Raw genomic sequence first — 17,629 nt, forward strand, 5'->3', positions numbered from 1 at the left:
CCTGGACACAGTCACTACTCCAGGTGGGATCTCACCAGATTAGAGGGGCAGAATCCACTCCCTTGACTTGCTGACCACACTGCTTTTGATGCAGCCCAGGACACAATTTCTGGGCTGTAAGCACATGTTACCAGCTCATGTCCAGTTTTTCATCTACCAGAAACCTCTATGTCCTTCTCCACAGGGATGTTCTCAATCCCTTCACCTCTCAGCCTATACTGATAACAGGGGATTGCCATGACCTAGGTGCAGGACCTTACACTTGGCCTCATTGAACCTCATGAGATTCCCATGGGCCCACTTCTCAGGCTTGTCCAGGTCCCTCTGGTTGGCATCTGGTGCATCAGTGGCACTGCTTAGCTTGGTGTTATTTGCAAATTTACTGAGGGTGCACTGGATCCCTTCGTCTGTCATTAACGAAGATATTAAATAACACTGGTCCCAGTAAGGATTTCTGAGGGAACCGCTTGTCACCAGTCTCCATCTGGACATTGAACTGGTGACTACTACCCTCTGGATTCAACCACACAGCCTGTTCCTGATCCACCAAGCACTCCACCCATCAAATCCATATCTCTTCAATTTAGAGAGAAGGATGTTGTGGGGGACTGTGTCAAAGGCCTTACAGAAGTCCATGTATATGACATTGACTTGGATGTAAATTTCCCCCCTGTACTGCAACTTTTTTATTCTCTTCCTATTACTGCTTAACCCTTGAGGGTCTGGAAATTACTGAACCCTTTCCTTATGCATCCCATTCCGGAGGAATAGATGGACAGGCAGAAAGTGTGCTGTTGACAGAGTAGATGATATCTAGTCCTCTGATTCCCCTGATGTTCACAAAAAAGAACTGGTCAGTCCTTCAAGTATGACACTTATGTAAAATGGTTTTTTATTCAATGCTTATCAAGTGCAAGAGCATTTCTTTATGTTTCCCTTTTTTCCTTATATACATCTCATTCCCTTGGTTTCCCTTTCAGGTGAAGCCCCTTCTGCAAGTAAGCAGACAGGAAGAGGAGATGATGGCCAAGGAAGAAGAACTAATAAAGGTCAAGGAGAAGCAGATAGCTGCAGAAAATAGACTGACTGAGATGGAGACCTTCCAGGCTCAAGTGAGTTTGAAAATATGATGTGTAAAAGTTGTTCTCTCTATACTTGTCTAACTGCTTGAGAACACCTCTTTTGCTTTCTTGGTCTGATGGACAAGCTGCAGGATTGCAGCTTGCTGAAACATGGGACTTGGCTGCCATCTTGGTCAATTTGCTTTGCCCCTCTTCCCAGCTTAGTTCCTCCAGCAGGTCATTTTGTACAGTGACCACCTATTGCTCTTCTAGAGACATTATGTGAGGAAAAGTCTCCTTTGGGTATGTTTTGTAGCAAGCTGGTTGAATTCAGTCTCATCTTTAATGGAATCCTTTCTGTTTGGAACACAGAAGGTGGAAGCAGAATTGTTTTTCTGTAGGGCTGTTAATTATTCATTACTTTTGCAGGGGGAAATAGACAATATCCTTATTTCAAATGGATATGGTCTTGAAAAATTTGTGAAGGCTAACATGATATGGGGTTGCATCGTGTGGTTTGTGAAGGAGAACCAACACTTGAAACTGTGATTTGATATTTAGCTTTTGATTAGGAGCAGGCGAGTGCTGCAGTGTTTAAAACTGTAACCGTGGAACACAGGAGCACATAACTTCACTTAACACAGATTGCTAAGTGCTTTGGTAAGTTGGAGCTTGTCTTACTTGTGGCTTTGCATCCAATGTAGCTAATGGCAGAGAAGATGCAGCTGCAGGAACAGTTGCAAGCAGAAACCGAACTCTGTGCTGAAGCTGAGGAGATAAGAGCCCGCCTGACAGCCAAGAAACAAGAACTGGAGGAGATATGTCATGACCTGGAAGCAAGGGTGGAGGAAGAGGAAGAACGGTGTCAACATCTTCAGGCTGAAAAGAAGAAAATGCAGCAGAACATCCAGGTAATGCCTTAGGAATGCTATCTCTTGTCAGTAAAGAGGTTAGTAAATGTTAGAGTGGTTCTTTTGTCTCAACTTGGAGGGAAATGAAAGAGAGCAGGGGGAAAAAAAGGCATAGAAAAATCTATCAGTGGAAACAGCAACAGAATGCAGCGATTCTGGTGCTGAGCCTGAGGCGTTCAGTCAGTCATCTGGAACGAGCCGTTCCGTTCCTGAAGATGATGACCACTTCTCAAATAATTAGAGGAGTCTTTGCTTTGTTTTAGGAAAGGTAGTGCTCTTTGCAAAATATAGCATTGTCTATTCTGCTAGAAAACTTGTTGGTTAGGATGCAGTATGTTGCATTATGTCATGACAGAGATGTCACTCTAGGAGCTACTAATAAAACCTTGAAGGAAGGGTGAAGAAACCTGTTTTAGTATTGCCCCTGTGCTGTTACATGGGTAGGTGAGCAGCACTGACCAACACCTTGCTTTTCTGTGTGTGTTGTGAAGGAACTAGAGGAGCAGCTCGAAGAAGAGGAAAGTGCAAGGCAGAAGCTGCAGCTAGAAAAAGTGACCACAGAGGCCAAATTGAAGAAACTGGAAGAAGATGTGCTAGTTCTGGAAGATCAGAATCTCAAATTGGCTAAGGTAAGACTCCTGCAGCTTCTTCCACAAGCTAAAAATACACAAGTATTTTTGGAGCCACCCTCCAAAAGCTGACCTTTCCCCTCTTACAGGGAATTTTATTAATTAATTCAGTGTTGTCTTTGAGAATTCTGACCTGAATTTTTGAAATTACCTGCCTGGTTGTATTCTTGACAGTCACTATTGTGTGATATTTAAGTAGCCTTGACTAAATAATGATCCATGAGCAAACATTTTCTGATACATTGTTATGCCAAGCAGTATCAAGTTATTTCATTAACAGACTTCCCTTTCAATTTTGAAAGGACCATCAAATACAAATCTTTAATTTAAATTCAAATTTATTTGAATACTGTCTGTGATCCTGAAAGGATTTTTTTCTTTCTGAGTTTGTAGCAGGAGTAGGCACTCATGACATTGACATCTCTATGCACAGTCAGCTCTGGCAAAATATCCTGTAATTCCAGCTACTGCTTTGACACTGCTCTCTCAATTTTGCAGGAAAAGAAACTGTTGGAAGACAGAATGTCTGAATTTACAACAAACCTGACAGAGGAAGAGGAGAAATCTAAGAGTTTAGCCAAACTCAAGAATAAGCATGAGGCCATGATCACAGACCTTGAAGGTGATTTGGGGTTTTTTTGGTTTGGGTTTTCTTTTTCTTTTAAGATTAAAGACAGATTCTGCAAAGACCTTGTCTAATTAGTTTTAGGTGTTGTTAAAATTTGTTGAACTTCAGTTTCATTTCTAGAGTTTTAGTTTTCCCCAGTTTCTGAGGGGTTAAAAATCAGTCCATAGTGTGTAAGCTATCGATTGATTTGATAGAGCTGTGCACTGGCCAGCTGAAGGTTATGTGGCTTGTCAGCTGAGCCCTTGATCTAAATAAAAATCCTCTCTAATGCAGCAGGCCAATGGAGAAGAGAGGCTGGTTCTCTTTCTTCTCCTGCTGTGGAAGTGTCTCCACTTTTCTACTTCCAGCAGCATCAGTCTGTCAGGGTTAGTGCTGTTTCTGATAGCCTGTTTGCACAAGTTCTTCAGAGTTCTAGGAGGCTCTTCATCTGGAGACTGCCCAGGTTAATAAAGCAGGAGCCAGCCTCTTTAGCTTCAGTAAAGGGGGAGTAGACCTTGTGTTCAGCATCACTCGATGAGTGCTTATGCCTGTGTGGTGTGAGACTGGCATTGTGCTGCCAATCTTACAGCAAAAAGGGAGAAGGAGGCTTGGCTGTAAGGTGAGGGGAAGGGAATTGCCCAGATGTGGTTTGAGAGCAAAATATGGGGGTAGTTGCATGTACAGGTCCTGACAGAACAATGCACTCCAGCTACAGTTTGGACAGTTGTATTATTAGGAAAGAAACTATTGCTTAAATAGATCTATTTTTCTCTGTTCCTACAATGTTCTTTGAGTATGTGTCATCCGTGTAACTAAACATGTCCCCATCTTCATCAGAACGCCTGCGACGCGAAGAAAAGCAGAGGCAGGAATTGGAAAAGACTCGTCGGAAGCTTGAAGGGGACTCCAGTGATCTGCATGACCAGATTGCTGAGCTGCAGGCTCAGATTGCAGAACTCAAAATGCAGCTGGCCAAGAAGGAAGAGGAGCTGCAGGCAGCCTTAGCTAGGTGAGAACCTGACCTGTGGGGTTCAGGGACCACCAGGTTGGGAAGTATTTCTTGTCTTGTGTCACTTGGAATAGGGACTAAATGCAGTCTGTGGATGTTGTATTTTAGCCTGTGCACTGTTAAAGATCCATGTCCTCAACATTAGAGTTCTCTGGCTGCTGCTCACTGCCACATTCTCCATACAGAACTAGACTATGAATGTAATGGGCACTGCATGCATTTCACTGGAGCAGTAATATTTCAGATGGGGTTAAAAAGTAGTGTCAACACACTGTCTCTCTGGTACTTGCTGTATTCATCTGTTCAGTTAAGTGTCCAATTTCCAATGTAAAATGGTACTTTTTCTTCTGCTTTCTTCTGTTATCAGTCTCTCTCTGTCCCCTTCTTTGACGTAAGAAATTGTGCTCTCTCAAGTATTGGGAAATAGAGCTTAGAGTTTGTAGATCATATATGGATCAAAGTCCGAATGTAATATTGTAGAGCTGACCAAAACCAGCTTTTTTTCTTGATTATTCTTGGTAAGACAGGTCGTTTTAATTTGTGTATGGTTTAAGTCTGGCTCTGACCAAAACCTTGTGTTGAACACAGAGTGGAAGAAGAGGCAGCTCAGAAGAACATGGCCCTGAAAAAGATCAGGGAACTTGAATCCCAGATCACTGAATTGCAGGAAGACCTGGAGTCAGAGAGAGCATCCAGGAATAAAGCTGAAAAACAGAAGCGGGATCTGGGAGAAGAGCTGGAAGCGTTGAAAACAGAGCTAGAAGACACACTAGATTCTACAGCTGCTCAGCAAGAGCTGAGGTAACTCCAACATGGAGCTGTGTTATCTTTATTTGGGTTTGGTTTTGACTGTTTTTAATAAATGCTGGTGCATTCAGTCTCTTACCATAGCAAGTCTTTGCCTTTGTCAGGGTAGGCTGGTTGGCAGCCTCGGACTAGTGTGCAAGCTGTAGTCCAGACTGCGTTACCTCACCTGATGTAAGAAAGTTGATTTGCTTCCTAACCAAAGTGTTAGTGGTACCCTGGAAACATTCATACTTTCAGGCTGAAAGTAATGCTGCCAGCTTGTGCTTAGGAAGGATGCAATGCTAAGTGCTGACTTTGAAAAGTGTCTTTATAGCCTGTAGGGCTAAACAGACCATGGCACTTTCCTGCATTAGAGGTACTGTTGGTGGATATACACTTGTGCTTGATTCCTTCCTTGGCATCTAAGTGGAATTTGTGAATTTTTCAGGTCAAAGAGAGAACAAGAAGTAACGGTTTTGAAGAAAACTCTTGAAGATGAGGCAAAGACTCATGAGGCTCAAATCCAAGAGATGAGGCAGAAGCATTCACAAGCTATTGAAGAGCTGGCAGAGCAGTTAGAACAAACCAAACGGGTATGTGAAACAGAAAACACAAGGCCAAAGCAGTCAACCTCCCTGAAATGAGAGCTGCAGAAGAGCATGAAGTGTTCATGATACTAGGCCTCTGATGCATGTATTCTTCCCTTGCTAGATCATTTTTTGCTATGAAGCATATATAAAGCTGTTTTAAATAGTTGCATTCATTCTTTTTTACACCATCAGGCATGTTATGCTACACAGCCAAGACATTCTTTTCACTGCTAGCACTTGTTGACTTGTACCACCTTTAATTAGGAAATCTGATGGTGCAAGACTTTCTTCTGTATTGTTGTCTTCTCTGAGTATTAGATTGTTTCCTACTTATCAGTAGCAGGCTGTTCAAATTGTTTTTTTCCGAATAAACAGTCTACCAATTAGCTGCTAAACATTGAACTTTAGCTTGCTTGTTGGAAAAAACATGTACTCAGTGGAAGGATCCTGCCATATCTAAAGTCTGAGGGGTTTTGCTGCTTTTTGTTTTCCTCTTCAGGTGAAAGCAAATCTTGAAAAAGCAAAACAAGCTCTGGAAAGTGAGAAGGTTGAACTGTCCAATGAGGTGAAGGCTCTTCTGCAGGGCAAAGGGGATGCTGAGCACAAGCGGAAAAAAGTCGATGCTCAGCTCCAGGAACTGCAGGTGAAATTCACAGAAGGCGAAAGAGTGAAGACTGAACTGGCTGAGAGGGTGAACAAACTGCAGGTGAGTGGCTTGGGTTTTCCTTAGCTTCAGCCCAGGGCTGGAGAGAAAAGATTGTAGGGTGGTACCTCCTCATAACTATTTGACAAATCTTGTTCCTCCTGAGGATAAGGTTCCTACAAAAAGCAAATCCACAGTTTGCTTCCCAAGGACTATGCAAATTCCTTAACTCACTGCCAGAGCAGGATATTTGGATTGATGTCACTTACCTTGAGCAGCCCTGAGAAGGTGAAATAACCAGTTGCCATTTGAGTTTTGTAAGCCTGAAAGAGTCAGCGTGTCTGCACCCCTTCAGTGTGCAGTGGTTTGCACAGCACAGTTCTGTGAGTGTTCAGCTGCTTGGGGACCTAGAGTGGCACAGACACACTGGTGATCGTGCAACTCACCTGGAAGACAGTGTCTTGAAGCTTTGTAATGTGGTTGATGGTGTTGAGGAGTGGCTCAAGGGTGATGTGGAAACTTAGGGTTTCTCCTCCTTTCTTCAAAGGAACAACAAATCCCTTTGAGTCACATAAAATGTTGTCTTTGGCCTTCTCCTTTATGGAGAGTTGTCATTAAAAGTTGAGCATTGCAGTGTATGCACTATCTTTTGGAGTGTGAAAATGTAATTTTGAGACTCTAGATACAATCCTGAAGCAGTTAAAATAGAAGAGAGTTAGTTAAATAGAAGCTTTTACAATTGCTTACCAGGCTGTCTAAAATCCCATATAGGCCTTAAAAAAACCCAAAACAACCAAAACCAGAAGGCTGTTGCAACAGAGGTGATCCCAAGTAAAGTTCTCTTTTCAACTTCTCATATTTAATTCCTGGGATTTTGGAAGTTTTGTATTCATTCCTTGAGAGATTATGTACACATGCCTTACTGTTGAGAGGTGCCTCAGTTTTCACTTTTGGGTCTCGTAGCTGCTCATCCGTTCCTGTCTTTGTTTTTGCTGATGCATTCAGTAACTGATACTCTGATCTCTCCTTCAGGTTGAGTTGGACAATGTCACAGGTCTTCTGAACCAATCTGACAGCAAATCAATCAAATTAGCAAAAGATTTCTCTGCTCTGGAATCACAGCTTCAGGATACACAGGTGAGAGCTTTGGAAACCAAGGCAACTGTGTGTGGTGCAGCCAGTATCCATTACAAATTGTTAAAGTGAGAAATCACTCTGGACACCATTAAGTACTGGATATACAGCAATTCAAAGCTTTGAGTCTGGATTTTTTTTGCTTAGGGGTTATATTACGTGGTATTAGGAGCACTTGTACAGAAACAAGCTGTTTATCTTCCTTCTGCTTCCTCAGTATGTGCAACATGTGTGACTTTTCCCCATCTTGGATTTAGAAGTCCTCTTCTATCACCTTTCTGCCTGAGAGCTCTTTAGTGCTAGAACTGACTGGAATGCTAGGTTCTTGTTTGAGGTCTTCGTAGTCAAGTATTTGACAGGGTTTTTTGTGCGTGCATGTGTGTGTGATTTCCAGTAAATTTGTCAAGCAGAATTTTTTTTAATTCTCAGTGGATGTTGGGGAAGTGATAGATTCAAATAACTTGGTATTTTTTCAGGAAATAAATAATCCTTAGACTTTGAGATTGAAGCAGCCATTTACAGTTAGTAGAGCATGACACTTTCGGTAAAGCATGGAGTACTAAGCAGGTTGGAAGGGAAAGGAGGAGCATCAAACTTCAGATACTAAGTGACCTCAAACAGTCCTTGATGTTCTGTCTACTTACTACTCTTTTTTAAAAAACAGACTCAAAGATAGGGCACAATATAAAGATTCTGCACTAGTATAAAGATTCATTCAGCTCAAGCACTGGCAGCATAAGTCAGTCAATGTTGTTGTGCCCTAAGCTGGTAAATGACCAGTGCTGTACACTTCTGCTAATACCGGTGTTGGTTTTGACCATGCTAGAGCACTTTGGCCTGTTGTCTGTTCCTTTGGTACTGGAATATGAGAAAGACACATAGCAGAGTACAGTTTTGCTATTGTTGGGAAAGGTTTTAATACTTTGTGTGCTACTTGGAGGACTTGAGAAAGGACTGTGGAAAGGTTTGTGTGGTAATGAGTATACTTTAATGATTTGACTGTAGGAGACAATAAGACCCTTCTGAATATTTTATTTCTATACTATATCACTGGAAGACAATTATTTAAATTCTGCCTTCGGTTGTCTTATCTGTGAATTAAGTTGCATACTTAAACTCAACTTAAGAAGTACTCATTCTGGAGAGAGTGGATGAGGATTGTGAGCCTTTAAAGCCAAGGAGTGGTGCTGAATTCCACTGATGTGTTTGCTTTATAGGAGCTGCTGCAGGAGGAGACTCGCCTAAAACTGAGTCTCAGCACTAAGCTGAAGCAAATGGAGGATGAGAAGAATGCTTTCAAGGAGCAGCTGGAAGAAGAAGAGGAGGCAAAGAGAAACCTGGAGAAGCAGATCTCTGTTCTTCAGCAACAGGTACAGAATCCCATAAACCAGTGATTTTTGAGAAGAAGTAGAAGTGTCTTGAGGGAAGTAAAATCTAAATGCAGACTTGGCTTCTAATAACACAACCTTTCCTGGGAAAGGGTGATCCTGCTGATTTGGGTGAAAGAAGAAATTAGGAGATCTCTGATGATAATCATATGAATTGGTTGTAGATTTCTCTTCAGAAACTCCTTTGGGCATTCAATCATACAGTATTATGTGAGGGGGTAGTAGTACCTTCAGAAATGAGCAGACTTACATCCTAAACTTCTGGTGACAGTAAACTGCACATAGCGTTACTCGTGGTGTTGGTTTCATGAACAATCTTTGTCCTTTAGGCAATAGATGCAAAGAAGAAGATGGATGATGGTCTGGGCTGCCTTGAGTCAGCAGAGGAAGCCAGGAAGAAGCTGCAGAAGGACTTGGAGGGCTTGAGCCAGCGTTATGATGAGAAGATAGCTGCATATGACAAGTTGGAAAAAACAAAGACCCGCCTGCAGCAAGAGCTGGATGACCTCGCTGTGGACTTGGATCATCAGCGGCAGATCGTTTCCAACCTAGAGAAGAAGCAGAAGAAGTTTGATCAGGTATGGCTTCAGTCACTGGGTATTCAGTAGGTGGATCTTATTGACAGGTCTTCTTTAAAAATATTAAAGCAATACGGCTTGGAGAATGCTTATTTATTTCTGAACTAAGGCAGAGTACGTAGAGTGGAGAAACAAACTTTAATAGAAGTAAATCAGTTCTGTTCTATGCATAGGAAGCTTAGTAACGTTCCTTTTCCCAAAGGGATAACATTTATATCAAAACCAAGATTGAGTTTGAAGCATTGTTTGCAGATCATCTCTGAGAGAAAGTTGGAAATAATAGGTTGGAGGCCTAGGGAATCAGGAGTTGTTTACTTGGGGTCATCACAGTTGTTAAAAATGGGGTCCATGCCTCATTCTGTGAAGCTGCATTTTCTTGATTCCTTCTATCTGTAGAAGAAGACTATTAAGAAGGCTCTGATGAAAAGATGCATGTTTACCTTGTTAGAAAATTATCAGTAATTTCTCAGAATACTGATGCTGTGCTCTTGTAGCTGTTGGCAGAGGAGAAGACCATCTCTGCCAAGTATGCAGAAGAACGGGACCGCGCTGAGGCAGAAGCCCGTGAGAAGGAGACTAAGGCCCTCTCCTTGGCCAGAGCCCTGGAAGAAGCCATAGAGCAGAAGGCTGAGCTGGAGCGAGTCAATAAGCAGTTCCGCGCGGAGATGGAAGATCTGATGAGTTCAAAGGATGATGTTGGGAAAAGTGTAAGTATGAAGCTAAATTTATTTGGGCAGGAAATGTCACACAGGTGATACTGTTACTTTAACACTGTAAAAAGCTTATTCTCGTGGTAACACAGAGGGATGTTGTAGAGAACACCGGATACATTGTGAGTTTGTGAGTGTTATGTTTGTATTACATTAATAAGGGGGAAAAATGGGTTAGAAGAGCCTGGAAATGGCCCAAATGAGGTACTGACAAACTGAAAATTAACTGGTATCCTTGTGCAGATATCCCTATGCTGTGATCCTGATAAGTAAAATACAGTGATTAGCCAGGCAGTGGAAGACATTAACCCCAATATTTCAAGACAAAAAACCTTATGTGTATGGAAGGAAAAGAACAAAATCAGAGACCAAGAAGTATTTTCTTGAATTCTTTCAGAACTGGAGGTGTCTGGCTCTGATAAGTCTGCAGTAAATCAGGACTGGGCTGACAGATGCTTTTCTCTTTCTCCCCACCACCACATATACATGACCAGAACTAACAGTAATTGTGATTCAGACTGGCAGCTCGCACCTGCCCTAATACAAGGGACAGATGCAGTGTTCTGGTATTCTGTGTGATGTGGGTGGCTGTTCTTAGTCTTTTTTGCTGTTAGGGTAGATTAAATTGTCTGCACTCTTTGAGGAAACCTCATGTGGTGTGGTACTGTGCTGTAGGTCCATGAGCTGGAGAAAGCTAAGAGAGCCCTGGAGCAGCAGGTGGAGGAGATGAAGACACAGCTGGAAGAGCTGGAGGATGAACTGCAGGCCACAGAGGATGCCAAACTGCGGCTAGAAGTGAACCAACAGGCTATGAAGGCACAGTTTGACCGGGATCTCCAGGGACGTGATGAACAGAATGAAGAGAAGAAGAAACAGCTGATCAGACAGGTAAGAATTGCTCTGTAAATCCTGAAAGTGTTCTGTACATAGAAGCACTTGTGTCCAAAGATGATTAGACAGACAGTGCCAATCCAGAGTGTTGTTAATGGTAACACTCCAGGCAGCACTGCAAAGCTGTGAGAGACTTTCTCCCTTGTGTGTGTGATTGTTGAAACAGCCTTTGTCTATCAAAGGAACCCGTGAGGCTTTATTAGTGAGGAATGTTAGCCCCATCCCCCTGCCAGGAAGAATGAAGACAAGTCACATGCTTGCACTTATGTAGCGTTTGAAAGGGGGATGTGAAAAGTGGGTGTTGGGAAATGAAGGAGCTGAAATGCTGATGCCTGTGTTTCTTCACACAGGTTCGGGAGATGGAGGCGGAATTGGAAGATGAACGAAAACAGCGATCCATGGCTGTGGCTGCCAGGAAGAAGTTAGAGCTGGACCTGAAGGACTTGGAAAGCCATATAGACACTGCTAACAAGAATCGTGAAGAAGCCATCAAGCAGCTCCGCAAACTGCAGGTGAGACACTGCAACGGCTTTAACTGTCAGCGTAGAGCATTTACCTGGGGAAACAGGGTACAGGATTTCACCTCACGAGAACCATGCATCAGTGTCACAAGAGCAGCAGAACCTTGTAGCAATTTACCACAAAATATTTATTGGCATTTCAAACATCCTTCTAATCCCAATCTGCCTGTTTTAACTCCCTGGGAGACAAGCTGTAGGCAAAGTCCGCTCTAGTGCTTGCCTCAGGTCAGTGTTTTTGGAAAGGATTACAGAGCTGCAAAGCTAGAAGACTATAAATAACATTTAGAACCTGCCCCAAGACAGTTCTGTTGTGCTTTCTTTAATTTCTGCAGGCAGTTGTTGATCTGTTGTTGGAACCCTAAATCCTCCCTAAAATGGCCATTCCGTTGCTTTGCTAGAAAGCTTCCTGTACCTCCCTTCCTCTCTCCCTTTATCTGAGAAAACTTTTTTCCCTGCAAATAAGCAGTCCTGTTTGCTTCCATTTATATTTATCCTTGTTACCTGTGAAAAGTGAAAAGTATGATTCCTTTTGTTTTTACAGCAGCCTTTTTGGTGGCTGAAGAGCAATGAATCTGTATTTCCGTTTTCCATCCATGTTTCCCATAAGACAAATAAACCCAAGTTGTTAATGTGAATGCTCTAAAATTCATCCATTTCTATTTTCCCTTTTCAGGCACAAATGAAGGATTACATGCGGGAACTGGAGGACACACGTACTTCCAGAGAAGAGATCCTGGCACAGGCCAAAGAAAATGAGAAGAAGCTGAAGAGCATGGAGGCAGAGATGATCCAGTTGCAGGAGGTAATGGAATATGCATACAAGTCAAGGGTTGGTTTGTTTTCTTTGGCCAAGAAGTATATGTAGCGGTCTAAGCTTGTGTTTTATTTCCTTTCTTCTGTGCTTTTTGCTCTGCTCAAATATGAGGTCCACTTCAAAATGCAAAATTTGGCCTGTTCCTGACAGCTGTGGTAGGAGTGTGCAAAGCAAAGGAAGCTGTGGGGTGGAGAAGGGACAGACTGTGTCATATAATTAACTTTGGATCTTGCTAGAGACCATACCAGCCATTACCAGTAACTACTTTTTCCTATGCTGCATTAATTGGTAGCTTCCTATTGGATCACTGACCGTCTCGTTTCCATTCCAGGAACTTGCAGCTGCTGAGCGTGCCAAGCGCCAGGCCCAGCAAGAAAGGGATGAGCTGGCTGATGAGATTGCCAACAACAGCGGTAAAGGGTGAGTAATGTTCCCCATTTAAAGGAGGAGGAGCTGCTTTGAGAAAATACTTTGCAGGCTGTTATTTTTGTGTAGACTGCAGCACACACTCTATCCCCTCTGCTCTGGAAAGACTGAGCTTATTTTGTATACAAGTGGTGAATTTTCCCCAAGGCATTGATGCCATCAGTGCTGCTTTAATGCTTTCATGATTCTGTGTCCTATAGAGCACTGGCCATGGAGGAGAAGAGACGCTTGGAGGCACGGATAGCTCAGCTGGAGGAGGAGTTAGAAGAAGAACAGGGCAACACAGAGATAATCAATGACCGGCTCAAGAAGGCAAATCTTCAGGTACCTGTTCAGGCTGCACCATGCCAGTAGGGGTTCTCCAGTCTGTGTAAATTGCCAAACCACACTCTGAGTAATGCCAGCTGCTGCTTTTTGTACAGTACAGGCCCTCAGAAGTCCAGAGGTGTGAGCAAGGTGAAACTGCTGAATACCATGATACAGAAATTAGCAGCCAAAACTGATGTTAACTCACTGGTTTTGATAATTTTAAATCATTAGGTATCTGGAATAGTCTCCCAAGTTTATTTAAAAAGAAAAACAACAAACCAACCAAACAAACCCCACCCAAAAAACCCTTCCCAGTCCCTTTTTTCTCTACTAAGGGGTATTGAGAAAGAGGATCCATTGCATGTTGCTCCAGCTTGACATGCTGAACAATGCCACAATGTGTTTGGAAAATTACTTTTCTGCCAGTTCTATGCTATTTCAAATGGACTAACCATATGAAATTTGTTAGGCTGCTATAGAAACCATGATCTTAATCTGCCTGTTCTCTGCCATATTTTGTCTGCCCAACTTTGAGAGTCAAGTACGTTGTTTTCTTAGTGCTCCAAAGCCAAGGAGGCTGATGGTTTTCCAAGTGGCTCATTTGCTCTGATAGAGGAGAGCCAGAGCCCTGGCTTGGAAGTAGACCGAGTTCTTGCCCTTTCACTGTTGCAAGTCAGTATTTTTAAGCTGCTTCTTTGTAGTGGAAGTAGACAGACAGCAAATAAATGATAAATTAGTAAAGCACATGTATTGGATCCACTTGCTTCAGGATTTTTGTAATTCAGAGACTGTAATTCAGACTGTAATTTAAAGACTGAAGTGTGAGACCATGGTCTTCGCTCCAGAGAGCAGTGTACGTGATTGGCAAGTTTAGTTAGCCCTAAGAGGAGGTTGATAAACCTGTTATTCAAGGAATTATTTTGAAAATCTGGGTAAACTAAGATACTTTGAGAAGTGCCCTGCCTGCAGACAGCTCCCTCTGCATCAGTTATTCCAAGTATTCAGCTCACCCTGAGGGTTCTTTTTCTTTGCAAGTCTGAGAAATAAATCAGCCTTTCAGGCTGGAGCACTGGCTGTGCTGAGTCCTTTACCTCTCTCTGCAGATCGATCAGATGAACGCCGACCTGAACGCCGAGCGCAGCAACGCGCAGAAGAACGAGAACGCTCGCCAGCAGATGGAGCGCCAGAACAAGGAGCTCAAGCTGAAACTGCAGGAGATGGAGAGTGCTGTGAAGTCCAAGTACAAGGCTACCATCACGGCCTTGGAAGCAAAGATAGCACAGCTGGAAGAGCAGTTGGACATGGAGACAAAGTATGTTCTAGTAGAAACTCTGTTTTACAAAGTATGTTCTAGTAGAAACTCTGTTTTACAAAGTATGTTCTAGTAGAAACTCTGTTTTACCGGCTTCTGCCCACTCTGGAATTTTAGGCTCTTTTGAAAAAATTTTGATTTGTCTGAGTGAGAGCTTCATCCTAGGTATACTGAGTAATACAGAAATAAGATCTTGGCAAACCTTCCTTGTTTTTCACAGTAGAGACTTACAACTTGTTGTTGACTTAACCACTCCTAAAACTGCAGCTGTGATACGCTTGCTGCCCCTCTGTAGCTTCAGGAAGGCTCATATCTGTGTGACATCAGTGTCTTTTGGTCATTTCTGAGAAACATTGCTTCCCATCCCTTTTTTTCCTGAATTAAGGAAGGTTTTGCTATCTTCTTGTTTCTAACTTGTCAAAGTCAGGTCATTTGTTGGGGGCAATGGGCGGTGTTGTCTGAGCATCCCTGTGTTTGTGTGTAGGGAGCGCCAGGCTGCCAGCAAGCAAGTGCGCCGTGCCGAGAAGAAGCTGAAAGATATCTTGCTGCAGGTGGATGATGAGAGGCGTAATGCTGAGCAATTCAAAGATCAGGTGGGTATAGTGACCTGCAGCATGGGGGAAGGATTTCCCTGCTATGACTGAGGCATTGTCTGCGTGTAACAGAGGTCTAGCATTAACCATCCTACGGATTTCTCTTCTTTTCTGTCACTGTAATAATTGCAAGATGAGACAGATGAAAATGTAATGCTTTTAAGGAAAAGACCTCTCAAGTCCTAGGCAGCTCCCTTCAGAAAGGGAAGAGAGGGCTTTGGAAACTCTGCTTTTTGCTGCTTTAACTACTGTGCTGTAACTCTGGAGAAACATTGATTTCTTATTTTTTTTTTCTCTGTACACACTCAGGCGGACAAGGCAAACATGCGCTTGAAGCAGCTGAAACGCCAGCTTGAGGAAGCAGAAGAGGAGGCCCAGCGAGCCAATGCATCCCGTAGGAAGCTCCAGCGTGAGCTGGAGGATGCCACCGAAACAGCCGATGCAATGAATAGAGAAGTCAGCTCCCTGAAGAGCAAACTCAGGTAAGGCAGAGCATTTTGGGCCATTCCTTGGCAGCCAGTCCAGCGAAGTCTTGCTGCAGCTGCTCCCGGTGGCAGCTGCCTGCAGCAAACAGCATGCCAGGTGCTTCCTTACCTCTATCCAGAGGCTGCCCTGTGTGGTGAGTTCAGTGAACCCTTGTGTTGCTGACATGCTGTCTGTCCTTCCCCAGGCGCGGGGACCTGCCATTTGTCGTGACTCGTCGTATTGTCAGGAAGGGTGCGGGAGAGTGCTCCGATGAGGAAGTGGACGGCAAGGCAGATGCTGGTGAAGCCAAAGCTACTGAATAAGTCCTCCCATTTGACCCAGGTTACACGTGAGGGAGTGACCCATTCAATCCCCCTCCCCTCTTCCATTGGACTTTCGGCAAACCCTCTCCTAAATTGGCTGGGGATCTGCAGAGCAAGCCCAGATTTGTGTATCTGGAGCCATCAGGCATCTGTGTTCCTAGTTTTCTCCTCTTTCCAGTTTCTAATCCTCTTTGTATTTAATGCCAAAGAGTCAGGGTTCTGAAATCTGACCAGCAGTTTGGCTACTACAAAGGCCTGTAGAACTGTCTGTGCCATGTCTGCTGGTACATCCTTACACAGTTTGGAGGGAGTGGGCTTAGGGAAAGATTATTTTTGCTGTAAATCTCCTTTTGTCTTCAATTCTAGCTGCAGGGAAGCTCCTTCCTGTATTTTTTCCCCTCCCTCTTTGTTTGCTTTCGGCAATCATGTTCAGTGACCTCAGACTTCTGCCTCTTTTAATCTGCCCACCCACATGGTTTGGGAGCAGTTTCAGGAAAAACGGTGTGCTTTGGCCATGGCAATTTGCCCTTTCTACTTTCACGTGTTTCCAGGGAGGGGTGAAGAGGGAAGCTCCTCTCGGGACCAGTTACCTAGAGGACTTGCCAAAGTTGTCTTTTCTTCTTTTTTTTTCTTTTTTTTCTTTTTTTTTTTCCTTTGTTTTTTTCCTTTGTTTTTTTTTCTTTTTATTTTTTCGTCATTTTTCCCTCTTCTTATTTTTCCTGTCTGGTCAGATCTCTTAAGTGCAATGATGTCCTGTTAGTGTCTCTGCCTCTGAGCGGTTCCATCTGAGTGTGGACCAGTAGTTAATGACAGGCTGGGGAAGCAGAACAATGTCCTTGTGCTTGTCCAAGAATCTCTGGGGGACCAAATATATTTAATGGTAATAGACAGAATCTAGAGGAATTTAATAGGGTAGTGGGCAGAGGGTGGGGATAAGGGGAGGGAAATTCCTCTTATTGACATGTCCAAGCCTCTTGCACCTGCTCTGTAACCAGGGGTTGGGATTAGTTATTGTGCACCATTGACTAAGAGTATATTAAAAACCCTTTAATCTGCACAGATATATGTAAGGCCTTTGTATCTCTTGTAATAAGTAATTAAGAAAAAAAATAAAGGTCTTTATCACTGCCTTTCTCTCGGGACCATGGTTATATATAGATAGTCTTTACTTTTCTACACCGTACACTGGTTGCTGGATTTACCTGTATTCTTAACCATATTGTATATGCTGCATTTAGACCTACTTATGAGCAAAGTAAAAATAATTAAATATGAAGCACCATACTGTATGCCTGAAGCTCTCTAATGCGGGAGCCTCGTGTCCCAATTGCTGTCACAGAAGAATTTAAAATTTTTTTATATAATAAAAGTGCCTTAGCATGTGCCTCAGCTGTGTGTCACCACTACAGTCAGTAATGGTTTACTGGTGCTCCACTGATGTTACCAATAAAGATTATCCATGTGCTGCAGTCATTGTGCGTGTGTTGCCCTTCTCTCCTTTCCTGGGTGTGGTGACGACCCTGTGCGTCACCTCCGGAGGTGGTGTCTGGTGTCGGAGCGTTGGCCTGTCCTGTCACAGCACTGCAGACCCCCCCTGACACCGAGTGACCTTCTGTAGCTGAACTGGGCTGTTACAGCACCCTGGGTGTACCACCAGGGCAGCTGGCAGTGCCCAGCACGGGGCATTTTGGAGGAGATGATGCACCTTGTTCGTGCGCTTTCTGAGGGTTTCCAGTTCAAAACACAAGGCTGTGAATTTAAGCTGAGCCAGCTCTGTTCTTGGCCTGAAGATGGTATTTCTGAGTCTGTAACTAACAACATGCAAACAGACTCTGCTTTGCTCCTATTTCCAATCTCTGGAGTTGCTCGCTGGAAGGTAAGGATAATGGAGGAGGCAGTAGATATGTCTGGAAGTCTATTTTAATGAAT

The 17,629-nt window shown here is 43.4% G+C and overlaps 1 protein-coding gene across 1 annotated transcript in view; it reads left to right on the forward strand.

Annotated features, from left to right (window-relative positions):
- MYH9 (myosin heavy chain 9) overlaps nt 1-17,169 on the forward strand; it is a 72,258-nt gene extending 55,089 nt beyond the window's left edge. Inside the window, exons 21-41 of the mRNA XM_051784565.1 lie at nt 981-1,112; nt 1,766-1,972; nt 2,464-2,601; nt 3,100-3,223; nt 4,046-4,217; nt 4,806-5,018; nt 5,452-5,596; nt 6,093-6,299; nt 7,269-7,373; nt 8,588-8,740; nt 9,088-9,336; nt 9,831-10,043; nt 10,722-10,934; nt 11,288-11,449; nt 12,132-12,260; nt 12,604-12,692; nt 12,899-13,022; nt 14,111-14,319; nt 14,804-14,912; nt 15,222-15,394; nt 15,583-17,169. Coding sequence (XP_051640525.1) covers nt 981-1,112; nt 1,766-1,972; nt 2,464-2,601; nt 3,100-3,223; nt 4,046-4,217; nt 4,806-5,018; nt 5,452-5,596; nt 6,093-6,299; nt 7,269-7,373; nt 8,588-8,740; nt 9,088-9,336; nt 9,831-10,043; nt 10,722-10,934; nt 11,288-11,449; nt 12,132-12,260; nt 12,604-12,692; nt 12,899-13,022; nt 14,111-14,319; nt 14,804-14,912; nt 15,222-15,394; nt 15,583-15,700 — 3,384 coding nt within the window. The 3' untranslated portion in view covers nt 15,701-17,169. The remainder of the gene's footprint in view (nt 1-980; nt 1,113-1,765; nt 1,973-2,463; nt 2,602-3,099; nt 3,224-4,045; nt 4,218-4,805; nt 5,019-5,451; nt 5,597-6,092; nt 6,300-7,268; nt 7,374-8,587; nt 8,741-9,087; nt 9,337-9,830; nt 10,044-10,721; nt 10,935-11,287; nt 11,450-12,131; nt 12,261-12,603; nt 12,693-12,898; nt 13,023-14,110; nt 14,320-14,803; nt 14,913-15,221; nt 15,395-15,582) is intronic.
- The last annotated feature ends 460 nt before the right edge of the window (nt 17,170-17,629 follow it).

The sequence above is a fragment of the Manacus candei genome, unplaced genomic scaffold (assembly GCF_025592945.1).
Source record: "Manacus candei isolate 608988 ecotype Guabito, Panama unplaced genomic scaffold, ASM2559294v1 h1tg000018l, whole genome shotgun sequence".
NCBI lineage: Eukaryota > Metazoa > Chordata > Aves > Passeriformes > Pipridae > Manacus > Manacus candei.